Raw genomic sequence first — 21,215 nt, forward strand, 5'->3', positions numbered from 1 at the left:
TCCTTTAGCTACTCTCTTCCTTTCTACATACACATGCAAAAGCTTTTACTGTCTGTTTTTATATTTGCTCATTTTCTCTCATACTCCAATTTCTCCCTCTCTTTTTTTTTTAGATCATCCTTTGCTGGTTTCCTCATCTTCTGGGCAACCACTAATCTTTACAGCATTATACATTTTTTGTTTCAATTTGGTAACATCCTTAACTTCCTTAGTCAGGCATGGATGATGCATTCTTCTCATAGTATCTTTATTTCTCATTGGAATATATCTTTATTATGAAATATCTACTTAAAATGTCTGCCATTGCTGCTCTACAGTCTTACCGTGTAACCTTTTTATCCATTTCACTTAAGTCAACTCTGTCTTCTTACCCTTGTAATTGATTTTATTTAAGTTTAGGCCACTAGCTTCAGGCTCAGATTTCTCACCCTCAAACTGAATATGAAAGTCTATCACGTTATGATAACTCTTAGATCCAGAGGATCGTTTACTAGGAGGTTCATTAATCATTTATGTCTCATTACACATTACCAGGTCTAAAATAGTAGTGCCTTGGTTGACTCCAGAATGTATTGTTCTAAGAAAATGTCCCGAATACTTTAAGAACTCATCTACAGGCTACCTTGGTCAATTTGATTCATCCAATCTATATGAAGATTAAAATCTTCCTCGATTACTGCAGTACCTTTCTCATAAGCCCTCACTATTTCTTGATTTATATTCTGTCCAAAACCATAGCTACTGTCAGTGGGCTATGAACCTTGTGACTTCTTTCCTTTGCTATTTCTTATTTCTACCCAAACTGATTCTACATTTTAACCCTCCAACCCAAGATCATTTCTCACTACTGTACTGATCTCATCCTTCATTCACAGAGCCCCCCCAACCCAGAATTCCTAAAGAGCGTTAATTTTGTTTCTTCACAATTCTTTCCAACTCTGACCTTATTTACTGGTGCACTCTTATGTTTGTGGACTCTTTCCCTTTTACCACCTTCCGCCCAAAAAATAAAATATAGCCACAGAAATAGCAGTTAATGCAAATGGACTATTTGCAATGTTAAATTTCTTCTTTTTTTAAAAAAAAGTTATTTTTTGACCGAATCACTTTCCAGAACCTAATCAGAAATTTCTAGAAGAATTGAAGCACTATCAAACAGCTGTGACAAGCACTCACCTCTCACCCCGAGAATGATTCCTGAAGCACAACCTCCAATGAAATAATTTAACGGATCATCTTCAGTACCTCGGATTTGCGCAGTTAGGCAAGTGGTCACTCCAAAGATTGCACCAAGTGCAGCTGAAAGTCAAGCAAAAGGGCACAGGCTTATTAAATTCCTGTATACACAGCCCTCAAAATAAGACGAGAAAAAGAACTTGAAGTAACTGCCAATTTCACAAGGCTTTCAATCAAACAGCAGTAAAAATTAATCGGATTGCAATCTATTGAGAAGAAAGATTGACGATGCATTCAACACAATTGAATTTACTTGGGAAGTCAACAAAGGAAATTAGTACCCCTTAAAGTAATAGATCCACCGGCAGTGTAAGACAGTACTCCATTTAATCATACTCTGGAGAAAGTAGACTTTATCTGAAATGTCTTTAATCGCTCTGGATTTTATGTTCGTATGTAACATAGAAAACGTATTTCCTCCAATCATGGCATCCTCAAGTATTTAATATGTTCCAAATTTTCTTTGCCTTTATTTCTTTGCTAAAAAGCCAATTAGAATTTTTGGCAGGTTTTAAAAGTTTAAAGCTAATTGTTCGAAATTTAATTTACATTCTTCAACAAAATGATGGAAGGGGTCGTTAACAGTGCTTTCAGTAGGCACTTACTCAGAAATAACCTGTTTGTTGATACTCAGTTTGGGTTCTGCCAGAGCCATTCAGCTCCTGAACCAATTACAGTCTTGGTCTAAACATGGAGAAAAGATTTGAACTTGAGAGGTGAGAGTGACTGCCTTTGACATCAAGAAGCATTTAACCGAGTGTGGCATCGTGAAGATGGTTCTGGTTATTGGAGGTCAATCTCAGTTGCAGGAGATCACTCCAGGAGTTCCTCAGGGTAGTGTTCTAGACCCAAACATCTTCAGCTGCTTCATCGCTTACCTTCCGTCCACCATAAGGTCAGAAGTGGGGATGTTTGCAGATGGATAGGGCAATTTTCAGCACCCCCATTCGCAACTCCTCAGATACTAATGCAGACTAGGCCCTCACACATCAAGACATGGACAACATTCAGGCTTGGGCTGATAAGTGGCAAGTTACATCTGCACCATACAAATGCAAGGCAATGACCATCTCCAACAAGCAAGAATTCAACAATCTCCACCTGACATTCAATGGCATTAGCATCACTGAATTCCTCACTAACAGCATTTTGAGGGTTACCATTGGCCAGAAACTGAACTGGACTTGTCATAGGATTACAGAGCAGGTCAGAGGCTGAGAATTCTGCGACAAGTGACTCAAATCCTGACTTCTCAAAGCCTCGCTGCCATCTAAAAAGGCAATAGTTGGGAATGTGATGGAATACTGTCCACTTTCCTGGATTAGTGGGGATGAGATGGGGGGATGCTCGCTGATCATTGCAGTGTCAGTACCACTCAACTCCTTAAATACTGAAACAGTCTGTGCTTGCAAACAGCAAGACCTCAACAACATTCAGGCTTGGACTGATAAGTGGCAAGTTCCTTCACTGTCGCTGGGTTAAAATCGTGGAACTCTTTCTAACAGCACTGTGGCCTTTTCTACACCACAGAAACTGCAGCGGTTCAAGAAAGGGAGCTCACCACCACCTTCTCAAGGACAATTAGGGATGGTCGTTAAATGCTGCCCTAGCCAATGACGTCCATGTCTAATGAACAAATGAATAAATTCACACCATGAATGCTCGGCAATGACCATCACCAACAACAGAGAATCTACCATCTCTGCTTGATATTCCTCACTATCAACATCATCAGGGTTATCACATTCCAGGAACTTAATGGAACAGCCATACAGATTCTGTGGCTACAAGAGGTCAGAAGCTTGGAATTCTGCCGCAAGTGATTCAAATCCTGACTCCACAAAGCCTATCCACCATCTAAAAGAAATTAGTTGAGAATGTGATGGAGCTGCTTGGATAACTGCAGCTCCAACAACACTCAAGTAGCAAAGATTAAGCTTCCCACTTGATTGGTGCCTCATTCACCACCGTAAACATTTATTCTCTCCACCACCAGTGTACAATGGCAGCAGCGTGTACTGTCTAAAAGATACAATGCAGCAACTCATCAGGCCTCCTTCAATAGCACCTTCGAAATGCACGGCCTCTACCGCACAGACAGACAATGGAGGCAGATGCATGGGAACACCACCACCTGAGAGTGTCCCTTCACGTCATCCACTATCCTGACTTGGAACTGTACTGACACCACATGGACTGCAGTGAGTCAAGAAGGTGGGCTCACCACCACCTTCTCAAGGGCAATTGAGGTTGAGCAATAAATGCTGAGTTTGTCAGTGACCTGCCCCTCCCCCACAAACATTCCAAGAGTCAATTAAAAATGTTTTTTGCCACCTTCAAGATTCCTGCCAACATCTACTTTGCTCCCATAACAGCATTGATGATGCAAATCACCTGGTGCCCATTTCAACATTTACCAGCAGTCCTCGTGCTACCTCACTGTCTAAAGTTACACCAACATTAATCACATCAACATCACTATGTAGGCATGTGGGAGCAAAACTGCTGAAGTGATCAGGTGTCCTGACTTATACGCCACCTCCAAATGTTCAAAAACTGCACTCAATATAATACTCCCACTTGCTTGATATTTTAACTTTTTATCTTTAACTTCACTGTTACTTTTACATTCAAGGTCACCCTGTGTTTAACTTCTCTTTAGTTGTGATATCAGTGCCGTACTGCAGACCACATTGACCTCGGCATTCAAGCACTCCAGAGAGTCAGTGCCTCCAAAGGATTCATGCAGCCCAATGGAACTACATTTCCAAATGTCACAAGCATCAAGAGTAAACACAGTACACAAGTAAAATAATGAAAGTTCTTGCTGAAAGGTAGTTCTCCTGAGAATCATACTGAGTGAAGTTAAGTGTCTTCACAAATAATACTGGACTGTACCATAAACAAAGATGTCCTTACCCATAGTTAAGGTGCCATTGGCTGCTCTCTGCGCGGCATCCACAACATTAGCAGGTTGAAATGCAACAATATGATAGGCTGAGCCAACGAGGCCTATGAAGAGAAGTTACAAGAATAAGATAATTAAAGGAAGATCTGACATTCTGTAAAGAATGACTGTTTTATTACTACACAAAGATTTCACCACCACAAGAATCTAGCCCCTTGAAACGGCTGTCAGAAATAGAAACAGATTAAAATGGCATCACTGATGGAATGGATCACAAACAATTTCCAAATGTTACCCACAAGCCTGTAACTGATAATATCCAGGACCTGATTGTTTTAAGGTTTGCCTCCCCTTCAGATGCAAATAATCAAATCACTGAGTGGTCATTCTAACAGTAAGAGACAAGAGGATGCATTCCATCTAATCGACACACGTGATCAATAATGTACTGTGTAAGATTAGTCTAATAATGACAACTACAAGGATAAGACGAGAGGGATGGCTAAAGTAGGATGGGAAAATAAGATAAAAAGGAAGATGGTAGAGATGCAGTGGCACACATTTAGAGATATTTCACAGCTCTCAAAGATACATTCCTCCGAGAAAGAAAGAGTCTATGAGAAGGAAACACCATCCATGACTAACTCAGGAAGTTAAGGATGGCATTAAATGAAAATGGCTTACCATGCTCAAAGGATTGGTGGTAGGTCAAAAGATGGGGAGAATTTTAGAACCAGCAAAGGATGACTAAAAAATAAAAGACAGAGAAACTGGCAAGAAATAGAAAGACGGTAAAAGCTTCTAACAGTGTATATAAAAAGGAACAGATGAAACTAAGCATTGAGATAGAGAGAGAGAGAGAGAAATGTGGAAGTTGTTATATATATTTATATTGTGTGGCAGTAATGTGATTAAAAAACGATGTTTAACATACATACAGTGTGTCTACTAAAGCTGGTAATTAAAGAGTCGTAAAAGGTAAGGTGATCATTCATTCCAACCAGACTACAGATAATGGGGTAATGTAATTGTATTTTGATTACTGGAGACTCCCTGGAGTGTAGATAATTTATGAGGGAGTGGTAGTTAGTCCTAGCTAAGTAGGTCATGTGACATCTTGGTGGGATATGGATCAAGTAATTAATGGGAGGAGCCATTTGGCTGGAGATAGTGGATGCACTAGTTACAATATTCCTAAAATTTATTATATTCTGCCCTGCAGATTTAAAAAACCAAAAATGGAACATCCCTTTTCAAGAAAGGAGGGAAACAGAAAGCAGGAAACTACAAATTAATCTAATTTCTGTCTATTGGGAAAATGCTAGAATCCATTACTAAGAAAGTAGTAGCAGGGGCGACACGGTAGCACAGTGGTTAGCAATATTGCTTCACAGCTCCAGAGTCCCAGGTTCAATTCCCAGCTTGGGTCGCTGTCTGTGCGGAGTCTGCACGTTCTCCCCGTGTCTGTGTGGGTTCCCTCCCACAGCCCAAAGATGTGCAGGTTAGGTGGATTGGCCATATTAAATTGCCCTTAGTGTCCAAAAAGGTTAGGTGGGGTTGGGTTATGGGATGGAGGTGTGAGCTGAAGTGGGGAGCTCTTTCCAAGGGCCTGTGCAGACTCGATGGGCCGAATGGCCTCCTTCTGCAGGACTGTTAGAAAATCAAAATACAAATTCAGCAGTCGACATGGTTTCGTGAAAGGGAAATTGTGTTTGCCAAGCTGTATCGAGTGCCAGACAGATCATTCCTACAGTACTGTGCAGTTTTGATCTCCATAGAATTCCTATTGTGCAGGAGGCCTTCGGCCCATCGAGTCTGCACCAACCCTCTGAAAGAGCACCCACATGCCCCGCCCTATCCCCATAGCCCCACCTAACCTGCACATCTTTGGGCTGTGGGAGGAAACCAGAACACCCAGGAGGAAACCCACGCAGACACTGGGAGAAAGTGAAAACTCCACACAATCACCCAAGGCCGGAATTGAACCTGGATCCCTGGCGCTGTGATGCAGCAATGCTAACCACCGTACAATGCTGCCTCCTTACTAAAGAAGGGATACTTGCATTAGAAGCAGTTTGGAGAATGTTCACTAAGCCAATTTCTGGGATAAAGAGATATGACTAAGAGAAAATATTCAGCAGGTGAGGCTGGGGTTGAACTGGATGTACAGATGCAAATAATCTGGTTTGTTTTAAACAGTGATTGGCTGTGGTGATGTCAAGCATATAGACTAAGTGACGGGAACTGAAAGATTATGGTTTTCGAAGGTGGAGTAAATAGTGATTTATCCAAGACATGTAATGGACAAGCAATCTGACAGTTCAATTTAAATTCAATTCATGAATCTGGAATTATAAACCCAATCTCAGTAATCATGACAACTGCCATTAATTGCTGTAAAAGCCCATCTGGTTCACTGATCTGCTTTAGGGGAGGAAATCTGTCGCCCATACCCGGTCTGGCCATCTGGTTCACTCTTAACTGGCCTCTGAATAACTTAGCAAGCCACTTAGTTCAAGGGCAGTTAGGGATAGGTAACAAATGTTGGCTTTGCCACGAAAGCCTACGTCCATGAACAAATCTTTTTAAAAATGAGCCCCTGATATCTGTGCCAGCTCATTGCAAAGGCTATCCAATCATACCCCTTCTCTGTGCTGCAGTACCCACCCCACCCCACCTCACCCCCCTTATGCATTTATCCAGGGCACAGAGATGGGGGTGCACCCAGTACAAGACATTAGGTCTTAGGGGTTTGAGAAACCCAGGCTTGGTATCCTAAAGGGAGTTCTTGTAAATGGAGTCTGAGCAGCAAGAGCTTGGCCTGGCTGGCTTTTTTAAAAATCAGAACCGTTCGTCTGACTTTTATTTTAAAGCTAGTCTTTCACATCAGTTTCACTGGAGTTGCTGCACTGCTAGTTCTAATCTTCAGGCAGCTTTGTGGTTCCAATTTTTCTAAGCCAGTCAACCATGAAGCTGCCCGAAGGTGAAACATACAGCAGAGCATGTTTGGGGGTGCATCTAGTGTGGGAAAGACAGATCCTGCTTCTCCCACTTATGCACTGACTCCAAAACTCTTAATAACTTTTTTCAGTGAATACAGATTTTTAAAATCAATTACTCCAGATTTATGCATTCAACTCATGGGGAAAGAAATGAAACCAAGGGCATGGGGGAGAAAGAGAGCACGAGAGGATCAGTTATAAAACCTCCATCGTCCATAATCACATTGGCCGTGGTGAGCTAGAGATGGATGAAGGTTAATATGGAAACATGTGCAGGGGCAAGAGCCAAAGCAGCAAAGATTTCTTGCTCTCTCACTTTTGCAGTTACTCTTTGGGGACAGGGTATGGTTTCCACAGTTGGAATCAAAACTAACTTATTTGTTTCAATAGAAACTGGTTTATGATTTCAAGGGAATCAGATAAATTTGTGAGCTTTTGAATTTAAAAGAAAATCAATATTCTTCAGGAACCAACACTAAGGAGATCTGTAGAGCGGTGTTTCATAGAACATAGAAAATACAGCACAGAACAGGCCCTTCGGCCCACGACGTTGTGCCGAACCTTTGTCCTAGATTAATCATAGATTATCATTGAATTTACAGTGCAGAAGGCCATTCGGCCCCGAGTCTGCACCAGCTCTTGGAAAGAGCACCCTACCCAAACCCAACACTTCCACCCAACACCAAGGGCAATTTTGGACACTAAGGGCAATTTATCATGGCCAATCCACCTACCCTGCACATCTTTGGACTGTGGGAGGAAACCGGAGCACCCGGAGGAAACCCACGCAGACACGGGGAGGACGTGCAGACTCCGCACAGACAGTGACCCAAGTCGGAATCGAACCTGGGACCCTGGAGCTGTGAAGCAATTGTGCTAGCCACAATGCTACCGTGCTGCCCTTAAGAACAAATAAATCTACACTATATCATTTTACCGTAATCCATGTACCTATCCAATAGCTGCTTGAAGGTCCCTAATGTTTCCGACTCAACTACTTCCACAGGCAGTGCATTCCATGCCCCCACTACTCTCTGGGTAAAGAACCTACCTCTGATATCCCTCCTATATCTTCCACCTTAAATTTATGTCCCCTTGTAATGGTTTGTTCCACCCGGGGAAAAAGTCTCTGACTGTCTACTCTATCTATTCCCCTGATCATCTTATAAACCTCTATCAAGTCGCCCCTCATCCTTCTCCGTTCTAATGAGAAAAGGCCTAGCACCCTCAACCTTTCCTCGTAAGACCTACTCTCCATTCCAGGTAACATCCTGGTAAATCTTCTTTGCACCTTTTCCAAAGCTGCCACATCCTTCCTAAAATGAGGTGACCAGAACTGTACACAGTACTCCAAATGTGGCCTTACCAAAGTTTCTGTTGGATAAGTAATTGTTTGTACACCCATTATACATCATCAGGGTTTTCAGCATTAAATTCACAAGCCTAAAAGGTCAAGCCCAGCATGCAAGCGTCTTTCGGCTGCAATGAGCAATTTGCAACATTCTTCTGGGGAGGTCAAGGAAAAGTAGAAACTGAAAGAGAAGTAGGGAGTCTCTGCCAATAACAAAGCTGGCCCTGATCTGGGGAAGCTGTCAATCAGCCTTGTGTTCGGATGGACCTGGCTGTCATCCACATCCACAGCACGTGCCATTCCCAGGGAATTGGAACTTAGCTTCTAGTAATAGTTACCTTGAGTGAGGCGAGTGAGTTGAGTCCTGTGTCAGTATTTCCAGGGAGGGAGAGGGAGCTCAGGCAGTGGCAAGTGAATGACAAGTCCCCTCTCCTCCCTCCCTTCTACAACTCTTAAACAAACAAAGCGAGCTGCAGACAGACAGTCTTTCATTTCTATATAGAACAGGTCGTTGAAATATATGAAACAAAATCAGAAAGGTTTTCTTGCACTCCCAGTTTGCAGGTATCAAATCTTTTCCCCAATTTGAATTTACTGCCACAGTGGAAGGAACACATTAATGTGGAAGTCACTAAAATCAGTGTTATTGCCTGTGGTGTCATAAACACTGGGGGCTGGTCGTGATGCAGAGTGAGTTCAATTCCTATACCAGCTGAGGTTATTCATTAAGGCCTGCTTTCTCCCCTCACCTGAGGTGTGGCAATCCTCAAGTTAAACCAACACCAATCAGCTCTTCCCCCATCAAAAGGGAAAGTAGCCTATGGTCATCTCAGACTATGGAGACTCTTCTTTACTTTTGGGGGCTGGTTTCGCTCGGTTGGCTGGACAGCTGGTTCGTGATGCAGAGCAAGGCCAGCAGAGCAGGTTCAATTCATATACAAACTGAGGTTATTCATGACCTCAGTTATTCTCAACCTTGCCCCTTGCTGGAGGTGTGGTGATGCTCAGGTTAAACCTCCAACAGTAAGTTCTTCCCTAAAGGAGAGAGCAGCCTATGGTCATCTAGGATTTTTATATAAAGTAAACAACGGGATATTTTCCTGTTAAATTAATATTGCTGTCAAACTAAAATGTGTACTCTGGCTTATTAATAGTCACATTGGGATAGTAGGGTGGGTTTCACTGCTGCTGCTCCTAATATTAATGACCAAGGTCGTATACATATATCGGACAACTTTGCTATGGCCTTTCAGTGTTTGGTGAATCGTGAAAGGGGAACAATATCATGCACAATTGAGTGAAGGTTGAAGGGCAGGAAAGAGGCTCAGAAACAAGTCCATGATTGCTGAGCCTGGGGCTGCATTTATCCAATCCCACCATTGAATCTGCTTCCAGCATCTCTTGAAACATTGCAATGGAGAGTGTGAAAGCAATCCCTCCTCCGGCTCTCTTGTCAATCAAGCATCAAAGGAAAAGGCCGGGGTTAGGCAACCCCTTCCTTGCGAGCGATCCTTTACCGGCCGCTCTCCCGGGCCCAGGCCTTCCCCCTGGGCCCAAACACTCACCGATGCCGGCCCCGATCCGTGTGGTCGCCCAGGTTTTGCTGGGACATTCCTCGCCATCCGCCGCGTCCCAGTAACCCATCGCCGCGCGGCTCAAGGACACGGTCACTGGGCGGGGGACCTGACCGTCAGTACCGCGAGACGTCAGCGACGGCAACGTCACCACGTTCCCGGCCGTCAGTGCCTGGAGACGTCAGCGACGGCAGCGTCCCACGTTCCCGGCCGTCTTCCGAATGCGGCCGCGCGCATGCGCAGTAAGGCCACCCTCACGTTTGAAATGGGAGGCGGGAAACTTGGTCATTGAGTGCAAGGTGTGAATGTGCAAACTCGCACCCCTGCACAATGGTTGTGTCCTTGGCTACCCACAGGGCATGGCCGGATAAAGATAAGAAACATATAATCGGTGCCAGCATAGGGGTGGGGTGGGTCACAGAGAGATGGAGTTGGTGCATTGCGAACACAGTTTGTGATGGAGCCCAACTTCATAATTGTTTATTTGGAGATTAAATTTTGGCGCATGTCAGAAAAACACCAATACATAGCAGAGGCAGTGCAAAGGTTCGAGAGGTGGTGATGTCGAGTTGGATGTCATTAGACTGCACCTGAAATGCATCATTGTGTTTTGGTCCAAAAGTGTGTTGTGAAATCCCTTTAGGATGTTCCCAGGTAAGAGTCCACTGAGCAATTGTCCTGAAGGGCTAACTTCCCATGGACAATTATGCTGGGCTGGGAACCATCCAGCAAAGCAATTTTAATCACTACCTTGGGATGGTTCTCCCAATTTAACATATAGTTACTCGGATTGTCAGAAGAAAAAAAAGTACCTATTTTCAGTAACCCAAAACGGAGCACTGCATGCCCCCCCCCCCCAAACTAAGCATCCCACCCCTCACGGTATTCCCCATAATTCCCCTCCCTCCCCCAACCACATGGCTTCCCATTGCACCCCAACTCGACCAGAACCTCCCCCCCCAAAAAAAAAATTACCATGTCTCACCAGCCACCCATTCCGGACCTTTCCCCTATGTCCTAACCCTCCCATGTGTGATCTTATCCCCCCGCAACCATGTCTGACCCACCCTCGTCCTAACCCCGCCCATGTCCACCCCTCCTCTCACCATGTCTGACCGACCCCCTTCTCCCCCGATGTTTGAACCCCCAGCCTCACATGCACTACCATAGAAACTTCTGCCTTTCAATTAGAGCTTTAAAGCCAGCTGCTTTACAGGAGTTAGTGCCATTAAAGGGTGTGTCCTCGTTCACTCCGCTCCCTTTGCACTTCACCACTGAAGCCACTGACCTGCTTCACAGCTTCATCCTCACCCGGCCTGAGACAGGAAGGTCGAGCGAGACGGGCACTTTGGAATTCAAGCGCAGGAAAGCCGCTACAGAGTGGCAATCTCCTGCTAATTGCCACTTCAAGGATGTTACAAGCCATGGAGATATAAAATTTAATTTACTTGATACACCAATGGCTCAGATTTAACATTAGCATTCTCACATTTAAATCTTAACATGATTAATTACTTTGATAGTATTTGCTGCATTTTCCATGAAGTGCAGAGGTAGAGAAGTGTACACCAGTTACTTTGGGGTCTTTTAAAAAAGGGCAGAGCCCTGATCGATGGAAACTAAGTGATAGGTTGGTACTCCGAGAATTTGTTTCACAGACTGATGTGGGTACTTTTCACATACCTATACAGACAGAGTAAAACATTTAAGAGTGTTTCAAATCCCCAGTTCCTAGCTGTAATACTGAGTGATTTCAAATTTCAGGGGACAAGCGCAATCAAGTTATTTTGATGTTAGAAATATGGTCAAAGATAAAAGAGAAAGCAGTTATGTTATATATTTATCATTTTACATATCAAAGTCTCACTGTGAAGCTGTGTTTTGTTCATTCATTGGGTCAAAATCTTGGAACTCCCCCCGTGATGAAATGTAGGATATTGTTATATATTATATCTCATTTTGTTGTAGCAATGTTATTAAAAACCCTGGGTTCAAAAGCAGTATGTCTGCTAAAGCTGCGATTAAGGGGTTGTATCATTGCTTTTAACCATTTACTTGTTTACATACAGATGACTAATGGAATATTGTTTATGTTGTTTAGGAGGTTCCGTGGAGTATTTGAGGGATTGTGTTTCATCTTGGCTAAGCAGGTCAAGGGACATATGAGTGGGAGGAGTCTGGAGAATGCCTTATGCTTGGGATACAGATGATGTAATTAATGTGAGGAATCAACTCTCTCTGTAGTGTGCAGGTTTTCCATAGAATTTTGGTCTGACAAGACAGAAGGATTTTCAGGTTGTTCCTGAAAGGGTCTCTCTCCCAAGGTCTACACAGAGAAGCAAGTAACCCCGATTGTTAACTTTATTTCACAAGTGGCATTTGAACTGTATTGGGTTGCTTAATTGGAGTATATAGTGGCAGTTGTAGATAGGAAAGAACTTTTTAAACTGTTAATTGGAAAGCTTTTACTGTGTAGCTAGTGTGACTGATTCTGTGTTTAAATTGAAGTTTCTTTTATCATAAAAGATGGTCAGCACTGTGAATGTACCTACACCACATGGACTGCAGCGGTTCAAAAAGGCAGCTCATCTCCTCCGTCTCAAGGGCAATTAGGGATGGGCAATAAATGCTTACTCAGACAATGGTGCCCACATCCCGTAAAAAGTAATTTTTTAAATGTTGCAAATAAAATAATTTGTTCATTTTGAAAGAGTGCTTATCTTTGACTTAAAACAGAGGAAAATTCATATTGTAGCATGCAGTACATTTACGGAGCTGGAGTACGGAGTGAGTGTTTTTTGTTCTGATCCCAGATCATGCTTGTCATTTACTTATGTATTGGCAGACAAGAAACAGTCTGAATTCCAGCGGACATGAGATCTCTTTGCAGGGTATGACCGTCGATGCAGATATCTCGTGTACAAATGCCAAGATTGTGACAGTAGGGAAATGCAGAAACCAATTTGTACACAACAAAATCTCATAAAAAGCAGATGACTTGAATCAGCTTTTTCTGCTTGTTGGTTGGTGGTAAGGGAGACTTTGGCTAATTTTTCAGAATCTTTTATAGCCACACAATAAGGCTGGAGTTCAACAGTGAAGCAGTGCCCTCTCAGCTCTGTCCTCGAAAATCGTCTAGTGTAGGACTTCCGCTTGTGACCATGGAGTTATTGGTCACATAAAGGGCTGTTCCTGTTCAAAGTAACAGAAAAGGGCTCTTTTCACCCAGATCCGGGTGGAATTTTGATGAAAAGGCGTAGGTGAATGTTAGAGGAGTAGTTTACCCCTGGAATGGTATGTCGTCTGATCACCGGTCCCGGCAGAAAACAGCGAGAAGTTTGGCTGGAAAGTTGAAACATTCTTGTGCTTTACAGACTGTCTCTTCCAGCATGCAGGTGGGGGAGGGGCAAGCTGTAAGGCCCCAGATACAGGAACTAATGACTTTAACAAGGAGGAATTCCATAAACAGAGGAAAGAAATGCATGAGGATCATGCAAAGGCCATTTCAGAAGCTGTGGCACCCCTGAAGATTACTTTGGAGTGGATGGAGAGGTGTTTGGAGGTGCAGTGGTCACAGATTCGGCAGATTGGAGGAGTGATCTCGGACCACAGCGATCGTGTGGTGGCTCTGGAGGCAGAGGTGGGGCTCCTAGGAGACCTTTGTAAAATGCTGAGGGCAAAGGTTGAGGAGCAGGAGAATACCTCGAGAAGACAGAACCTGCGAATAGTGGGCCTGCCTGAAGGAGTTGAAGGTGTGAGTGCCACGAGGTACGTCTCAAGGATGCTGGCGGGACTGGTGGCAGAAGGGGTGCTAGATAAGGCACGTGAAGTGGACCGAGCGCATAGGTCTCTGAGGCAAAAGCCTAGAGCTGGGGAACCGCCGCAGGCGGTGATCGTGAGATTCCATAAATTTGTGGAGAAAGAGAAAGTTTTACGGTGGGCCAGGGAGAAGCGTAGCTGCGACTGGGAGGGAAATAATGTCCGGATTTATCAGGACATCGGAGCCGAGTTGGCAAAACAACAGGCAGGTTTCAACAAGGCCAAGGCGGTGCTGGACCGGCGGCAGATCAAGTTTGGGGTGCTCTACCCGCCGAAATTATGGATGACGTTCGGAGGCCGGGAGTATTATTTCGAGACCCCAGAAGCGGCCGAAGACTTCATTAAGGAGCACAAACTGGGGGAGAACTGAGTGGACAATGGTTGGGAACCGGGGTGCTGGCACTATGTAATGGTCGGGAGCATGTTTGAGGTGGGTGTAGGGTATGGGGGATTTTCGCCTCTTTTTGTAGGGGGGAGGGTTCTGTTCAAGGGTGAGATTGTAAGGAGTCGTAGGGGCGAAACGCTTATGTGGGGATGGATGTTTACAACCCCCCTCCTGTTTTATGGGACTGTTTGTGTTTAACATCTGTTTGTTTGCTTTTGGAGAAGGCTACCTGGGGTTCAGGAGAAGTCCTTGTTTGGGTGGGGGAGGGTAAGGCCAGCAGGAGGCCTTCTTCTTTGTGCTGAGGAGTGGGGTGGGGGGGGGGGGGGGGGGAGGAAGGGGGAGGTCATTAGGATGTGCCTTTGAGCAGGGGCAGCCATGCTAGCAGTTTATGCTGGTGAACGGAAGTAAGGTGGTGGGGGAGAAGGCCAAGAGGGGTGGCCAGGGGGAGGGGAAGTTGGGGGGGGGGAAGGAGGGGAAGGGGAAAAGCGGGGGTTTCTGCGACGTGGCAGGGGGTGAGAGATGACATGGTCAAGGGCAAAGAAAGGGGCCATCTGGGATGGGCTAGGTACAGAGTGGAATTAAAGGGGCAGGAGTTAAGTGGGGAAGATGACGGACGGTAGAGGGGATTGGAGGCGCAAGCCTCCGGTTAGGTTGGTAACGTGGAACGTCCGGGGACTGAATGGGCCGGTTAAAAGGTTGTGGGTCGACTTCCGGTTGCGGCGATGCGGAGCTAAGCCGCGCATTTCGGCAGCTCCCGCGAAAACGGACTTTCGGGCTCTCCAGAGGAGCCCCAACGGAGCTTTTTTCAGATTAATCTCATGTGGGAAAGAGCAGTGAAGTCCCCCCCTACAATATTTGGCAGGGAGCAGCGGTGGAGCAACGAGGAAAGAGGCCATGGAGCAGAGATCAAAACGAGGGGAAGAAGGCAAGATGGCGGAGGGCAGAGAGCGAGCAGCGTGGGGGCCAGACCAGCAGGAGTTCTGCATGAGATGTGCGGAGGTGCTGAAAAAGGAGGTGCTGGCGCCGATGCTGTTGGTGATCGAGGGGCTGAAGGAGACCCAGATGACCCAGGTGGTGGAGCTTCGTGAGGTGAACGATAAAGTGAACACCAACGAGGACGATATCCAGGGCCTGGCGGTAAAAATGGAGGCGCACGAGGCGGTGCACAGGAGGTGGGCCGAGAGAATTGAGGTCCTTGAGAACAGATCGAGGAGGAAGAACCTCCGGATTCTGGGTCTTCCTGAAGGAGTGGAGGGAGCTGATGCCGGGGCGTACATGAGTACGATGCTCCATGCGCTGATGGGTGCGGAGGCCTCTCCGGCCCTCTGGAGCTGGAAGGGGCTCACCGGGTCCTGGCGAGGAGACCCAAGGCAGATGAGCCGCCAAGGGCGATAGTGGCAAGATTCCATCGCTTCGTGGACAAAGAATTTGTGCTGAGATGGGCCAAGAAGTTGCGGAGCAGCAGATGGGAGAACGCGGTGATCCGAGTATACCAGGATTGGAGCGCGGAGGTGGCAAAGAGGAGAGCAGGCTTCAACCGGGCCAAGGCGGTGCTGCATAGAAAAAGAGTCAGGTTCGGCATGCTGCAGCCTGCGTGACTGTGGGTCACTTATCAGGACAGACACCATTATTTTGAAACACCAGAAGAGGCTTGGACCTTTATACAGACGAAAAAACTGGACTTGAACTGAGGGGATGTGGTTGTATATGGGGTTGTAAATATGGGTAAAGAATATTTTATGGGTGCGATGATGGATGGGGATGTGGGTAGAGATCTGGTTAAAATTCCTAAAATTTCCTTTTTTCTTTTCTGTAGACAAAATGATGATGATGGGGAATGTGGGCGTCGGTCCTGGAAGGAGGTGAGACTCTGGGATGAGGGAACTGGGATGATGGTCGCAACAGGAGCTGCGCCACAGGGGGCGGGGCTGGTTCAGGAAAGCACGGGCTTTTTTCCCGCGCCAAAAGGGGGGGGGGATGGAGGAAGGTAAGGAGGAGGAGAGACTCCCACACGGGGAGATTAACGGGAAGGCGGGGGAAGCTGGGGTCAGCAGAGGTCAGCTGACTCACGGAAGTAATATGGGGGGATCTAGCGGAGGGGGGCGAGGGGGGGATTCTAGGGTTGCTGCTGCACTGTCCAAGGGGGAACTGAAAATGGAAGAGGTGGTCGGGGCGGGGGTTCCTCGCCTGGGGGTCTGGAGGGTGCGGGAGGCGCGAGCACGGGACTGGCCTAAGATAGGAGGTGGCTAGTCGGCCGGGGGGGGGGGGGGGGGGCAGGGGGAACCCCCCAATCCGGCTGATCACGTGGAATGTGAGAGGCCTAAATGGGCCGGTTAAGAGGGCCTGAGTGTTCGCGCACCTAAAGGGACTGAAGGCAGACGTGGCCATGCTTCAGGAGACACATCTGAAGGTGGCAGATCAGGTCAGGTTAAGGAAGGGATGGGTGGGACAGGTGTTCCATTCCGGGCTGGATGCGAAGAATAGAGGGGTGGCAATACTGGTGGGAAAGCGGGTGTCGTTTGAGGCCAAGAACATAGTAGCGGACAAGGGAGGCCGATACGTGATGGTGAGTGGTAGGTTGCAGGGGATGGAATTGGTACTGGTGAATGTATATGCCCCAAACTGGGACAATGCTGGATTCATGAAATGGATGTTGGGGCGTATTCCAGACCTGTAGGTAGGGAGCTTGATAATGGGTGGGGATTTTAACACGGTGCTGGATCCAGCATTAGATCGTTCCAGATCTAGGACGGGGAGGAGGCCGGCTGCGGCCAAGGTGCTTAGGGGGTTTATGGATCAGATGGGGGGAGTAGATCCGTGGAGATTCGCCAGACCTTTGGCCAGAGAATTTTCTTTTTTCTCCCACGTACATAAGGCCTACTCCCGGATAGATTTTTTTTGTTTTGGGCAGGGCACTGATCCCGAAAGTGGAGGAAACGGAGTATTCGGCCATAGCTGTTTCAGACCATGCCCCGGACTGGGTGGAGCTGGAGCTGGGGGAGGAGCGGGACCAACGCCCGTTGTGGAGGTTGGATGTGGGACTGCTGGCAGACGAGGAAGTGTGCGGGTGTGTAATGAAAGATATCTGGAGGCTAACGACAACGGGGAGGTGCAGGTGGGAGTAGTATGGGCGGCGCTGAAGGCGGTGGTCAGGGGAGAGTTAATCTCCATCAGGGCTCACAGGGTGAAGAGAGAGGGCAGGGAAAGGGAGAGGTTAGTGGGGGAGATTTTAAGGGTGGACAGGTGCTATGCAGAGGTCCGGATGAGGGACTACTCAGGGAGAGACGAAGTCTCCAGATGGATTTCGACCTGTTGACCACAGGGAAGGCAGAGACACAGTGGAGGAAGGCACAGGGGGCGATATATGAATATGGGGAGAAGGCGAGCCGGATGCTGGCACACCAGCTCCGTAAGAGGATGGCAGCGAGGGAAATAGGTGGAGTCAAAGATGGCAGGGGAACTACGGTGCGGAGTGCAGGGAAAGTGAATGAGGCTTTTAAGGCCTTTTACGAGGAACTGTATAGGTCCCAGCCCCCAGGGGGAAAAGAGGGGATGCGGCGATTCTTGGATCAGTTGAGGTTCCCAAGGGTGGAGGTGCAGGAGGTGGCGGGTCTGGGGGCGCCAATTGGGGTGGAGGAGCTGGTTAAAGGACTGGGGAGCATGCAGGCAGGGAAGGCCCCGGGACCGGATGGGTTCCCGGTGGAGTTCTACAGGAAATATGTAGACCTGTTAGCCCCGTTGCTGGTAAGGACCTTCAATGAATCAAGGGAGGGGGGGACCCTGCCCCCAACAATGTCAGAGGCGACGATCTCTTTGATCTTGAAGCGGGATAAGGACCCACTGCAATGTGGGTCATATAGACCGATCTCGCTCCTTAATGTAGATGCTAAGTTGCTGGCAACAATGTTGGCCATGAGGATTGAGGACTGTGTCCCGGGGGTGTTTCACGAGGACCAGACGGGATTCGTAAAGGGTGGGCAGTTAAACACTAATGTGCGAAGGCTCTTAAATGTGATAATGATGCCATCGGTGGAGGGATAAGCGGAGATAGTGACAGCCATGGACGCGGAGAAGGCCTTTGATCGGGTAGAGTGGGAGTATCTCTGGGAAGTGTTGAGGAGGTTTGGGTTCGGGGGAGGGTTTATTCGATGGGTTAAGCTCCTGTATAAAGCCCTGGTGGCGAGTGTGGTCTCGAACCGGCGGAGGTCGGAGTATTTCTGGCTGTATCGAGGGACGAGGCAGGGGTGTCCCCAGTCCCCTCTGCTGTTCGCATTAGCAACTGAACCTTTGGCCATGGCGTTATGGGAGTCGGGGAAATGGAAGGGGTTGGTTCGAGGGGGAGAGAAACATCGAGTGTTGCTGTATGCAGACGACCTGTTGCTGTATGTGACGGATCCAGTGGAGGGGATGGTTGAGGTAATGCAGGTCCTACGGGAGTTTGGAGACTTTTCGGGCTGTAAGCTCAATGTGGGAAAGAGTGAGCTCTTTGTGATCCATCCGGGGGATCAGGGAAGAGGGATAGAGGACCTACCGTTGAGGAGGACATTGTATTCCAATGCCTCCCAATTGTGATCACTAAGGCCTTTTTTAAGAGGGTAAGCAGGAGCATTACGGGATTTGTGTGGGCGAGAAAGACCCCGCGGGTAAGGAAGGGGTTCTTGGAGCGTAGCAGAGACAGAGGAGGGTTGGCATTGCCGAATCTGGGTGGTTATTATTGGGCAACCAACGTGGCAATGATCCGTAAGTGGGTGATGGAGGGAGAAGGGGCGGCGTGGAAGAGGTTGGAGATGGCGTCCTGTAAAGGAACGAGCCTGGGGGCGCTGGTGACCCCACCGCTCTCACCGACAAGGTACACCACGAGCCCGGTGGTGGCGGCAACGCTAAAGATCTGGGGGCAGTGGAGACGGCACAGGGGTGCGACGGGAGCCTCGGTGTGATCCTCAATCAGAGACAACCATCGGTTTGTCCCAGGTAGGATGGATGGGTGATTTCAGAGCTGGCATCGGGTAGGGATTAGAAGAATGGGGGACCTGTTCATTGACGGGAAGTTCGCGAGCTTAGGGGCGCTGGAGGAGAAGTTTGGGCTCCCCCCGGGAAACGCTTTCAGGTACATGCAAGTGAGGGCGTTTGTGAGGTGGCAGCTGAGGGAATTTCCGCTACTCCCGGCACAGGTGATTCAAGATAGGGTGATTTTGGGCGTATGGGTCGGAGAGGGCAAGGTGTCGGCGATATACCAGGAGATGAAAAAAGAGGGGGAGGCTTTGGTGGAGGAGCTGAAGGGTAAATGGGAAGAGGAGTTGGGGGGGGGGATTGAGGAGGGGCTATGGGCTGATGCCCTAAGTAGGGTTAATTCTTCCTCGTGTGCCAGGCTTAGCCTGATACAATTTAAGGTGGTGCATAGAGCACATATGACGGGGGCGAGGCTGAGTAGGTTCTTTGGGGTGGAGGACAGATGTGGGAGGTGCTCAGGAAGTCCGGCAAACCATGTCCATATGTTTTGGTCATGTCCGGCACTGGAGGGGTTCTGGAGGGGAGTTGCGGGAACAGTATCTAAGGTGGTGAAAGTCCGGGTCAAGCCAAGCTGGGGGCTAGCACTATTTGGAGTAGTGGACAAGCCGGGAGTGCAGGAGGCGAAAGAGGTCAGCATTCTGGCCTTTGCATCCCTAGTAGCCCGGCGAAGGATCTTGTTAATGTGGAAGGAGGCAAAGCCCCCCAGCGTGGAGGCCTGGATAAATGATATGGCTGGGTTTATTAAGTTGGAAAGGATAAAGTTTGCCTTGAGAGGGTCTGCGCAGGGGTTCTACAGGCAGTGGCAACCGTTCCTGGACCATCTCGTGGAGCGTTACATGAAGGTCGGACAGCAGCAGCAACCCAGGGGGGGTGGGGGGGGGAGGGGGGGACATAGTTCGTGAAGGGGGTTTCCTGTGGGGGGCATGCGAGCAAGAAAGCACATGAATGATCCGGAAACTGACATGTACGGGAAGAATCCATTGTACAAAGTTCTGTATTTTATTGACTTGCCATGTTCATGTCTTGCCACGCGAGTTCTTTTCTTTGTTACGGGGGGGGGGGGGGGGGGGGTTGTTTGTAAGGTGGAAAATATTGTTATTGAAAATTTCTTCATAAAAATATATTAACAAAAAAAAGATTGCGGGAGTTCACGCACCTCAGGAGCTCGAAGGCGGGGGTTGCCTTTTTGCAGGAGACACACCTCCGTGTGAAGGACCAGGTTAGGTTAAGGCAGGGGTGGGTCGGGCAGGTTTTTTACTCGGGGTTTGATTTGAAATCGAGAGGCGTGGCGATTTTAATGAGCAAAAAAATGGGATTCGTGAGTGCGAAGGAGGTGAGGGATCCAGGTGGGAGATATGTGATTGTGAGTGGGGTATTGGAAGGGGCAACGGTAGTGTTGGTAAATGTGAATGCCCCAAATTGGGATGATGTGGGTTTTATGAGGGGGCTGCTGGCAGCGAACCCGGGTTTGGCCTCGTACCAGTTGATCATGGGAGGAGATTTTAGCTGTGTCCTGGAGCCGAGGGTGGATAGATCGAGCCCCAGGTCGATGGGTAGGGTACGAATGGCAAGGGAGCTGGGGGGGTTTATGGAGAGGATGGGTATGGTGGATCCATGGTGCTTTCAGAACCCAGGGGGGAGTATTCCTTCTTTTCACACGTCTATAAGGTGTATTCGAGGATTGATTATTTTGTAGTGAGTCGGGAGATTTTGGTTGGGGTGGAGGGGGCAGGGTATGCGGGGATAGTTACCTCGGACCATGCACTCCACTGGCTGGATATTCGGTTCAGTATGGGACGAGAGCAGAGGCCAGGGTGGAGGTTTGACTCGGGGTTGTCGGTGGATCGAGGTTTTTGTGATAAGGTGCGGTTGGCGATTGGGGATTATGTAGAGTTGGGAGGTATCAGTGGGCATTTTTTGGGAAGCACTG

At 47.6% G+C, this 21,215-nt stretch overlaps 1 protein-coding gene across 1 annotated transcript in view; it reads right to left on the reverse strand.

Annotated features, from left to right (window-relative positions):
• Nucleotides 1–10,240, reverse strand: part of ndufa11 (NADH:ubiquinone oxidoreductase subunit A11) — a 30,020-nt gene extending 19,780 nt beyond the window's left edge. The window contains exons 1-3 of the mRNA XM_072482598.1: nucleotides 10,063–10,240; nucleotides 4,156–4,248; nucleotides 1,177–1,299 (exon numbers count right to left, since the gene is read on the reverse strand). Of these exons, the coding sequence (XP_072338699.1) occupies nucleotides 1,177–1,299; nucleotides 4,156–4,248; nucleotides 10,063–10,141 (295 nt within the window). The 5' untranslated portion in view covers nucleotides 10,142–10,240. The remainder of the gene's footprint in view (nucleotides 1–1,176; nucleotides 1,300–4,155; nucleotides 4,249–10,062) is intronic.
• Between the last annotated feature and the right edge of the window lie 10,975 nt (nucleotides 10,241–21,215).

The sequence above is a fragment of the Scyliorhinus torazame genome, chromosome 18 (assembly GCF_047496885.1).
Source record: "Scyliorhinus torazame isolate Kashiwa2021f chromosome 18, sScyTor2.1, whole genome shotgun sequence".
In the NCBI taxonomy this organism is placed as follows: domain Eukaryota; kingdom Metazoa; phylum Chordata; class Chondrichthyes; order Carcharhiniformes; family Scyliorhinidae; genus Scyliorhinus; species Scyliorhinus torazame.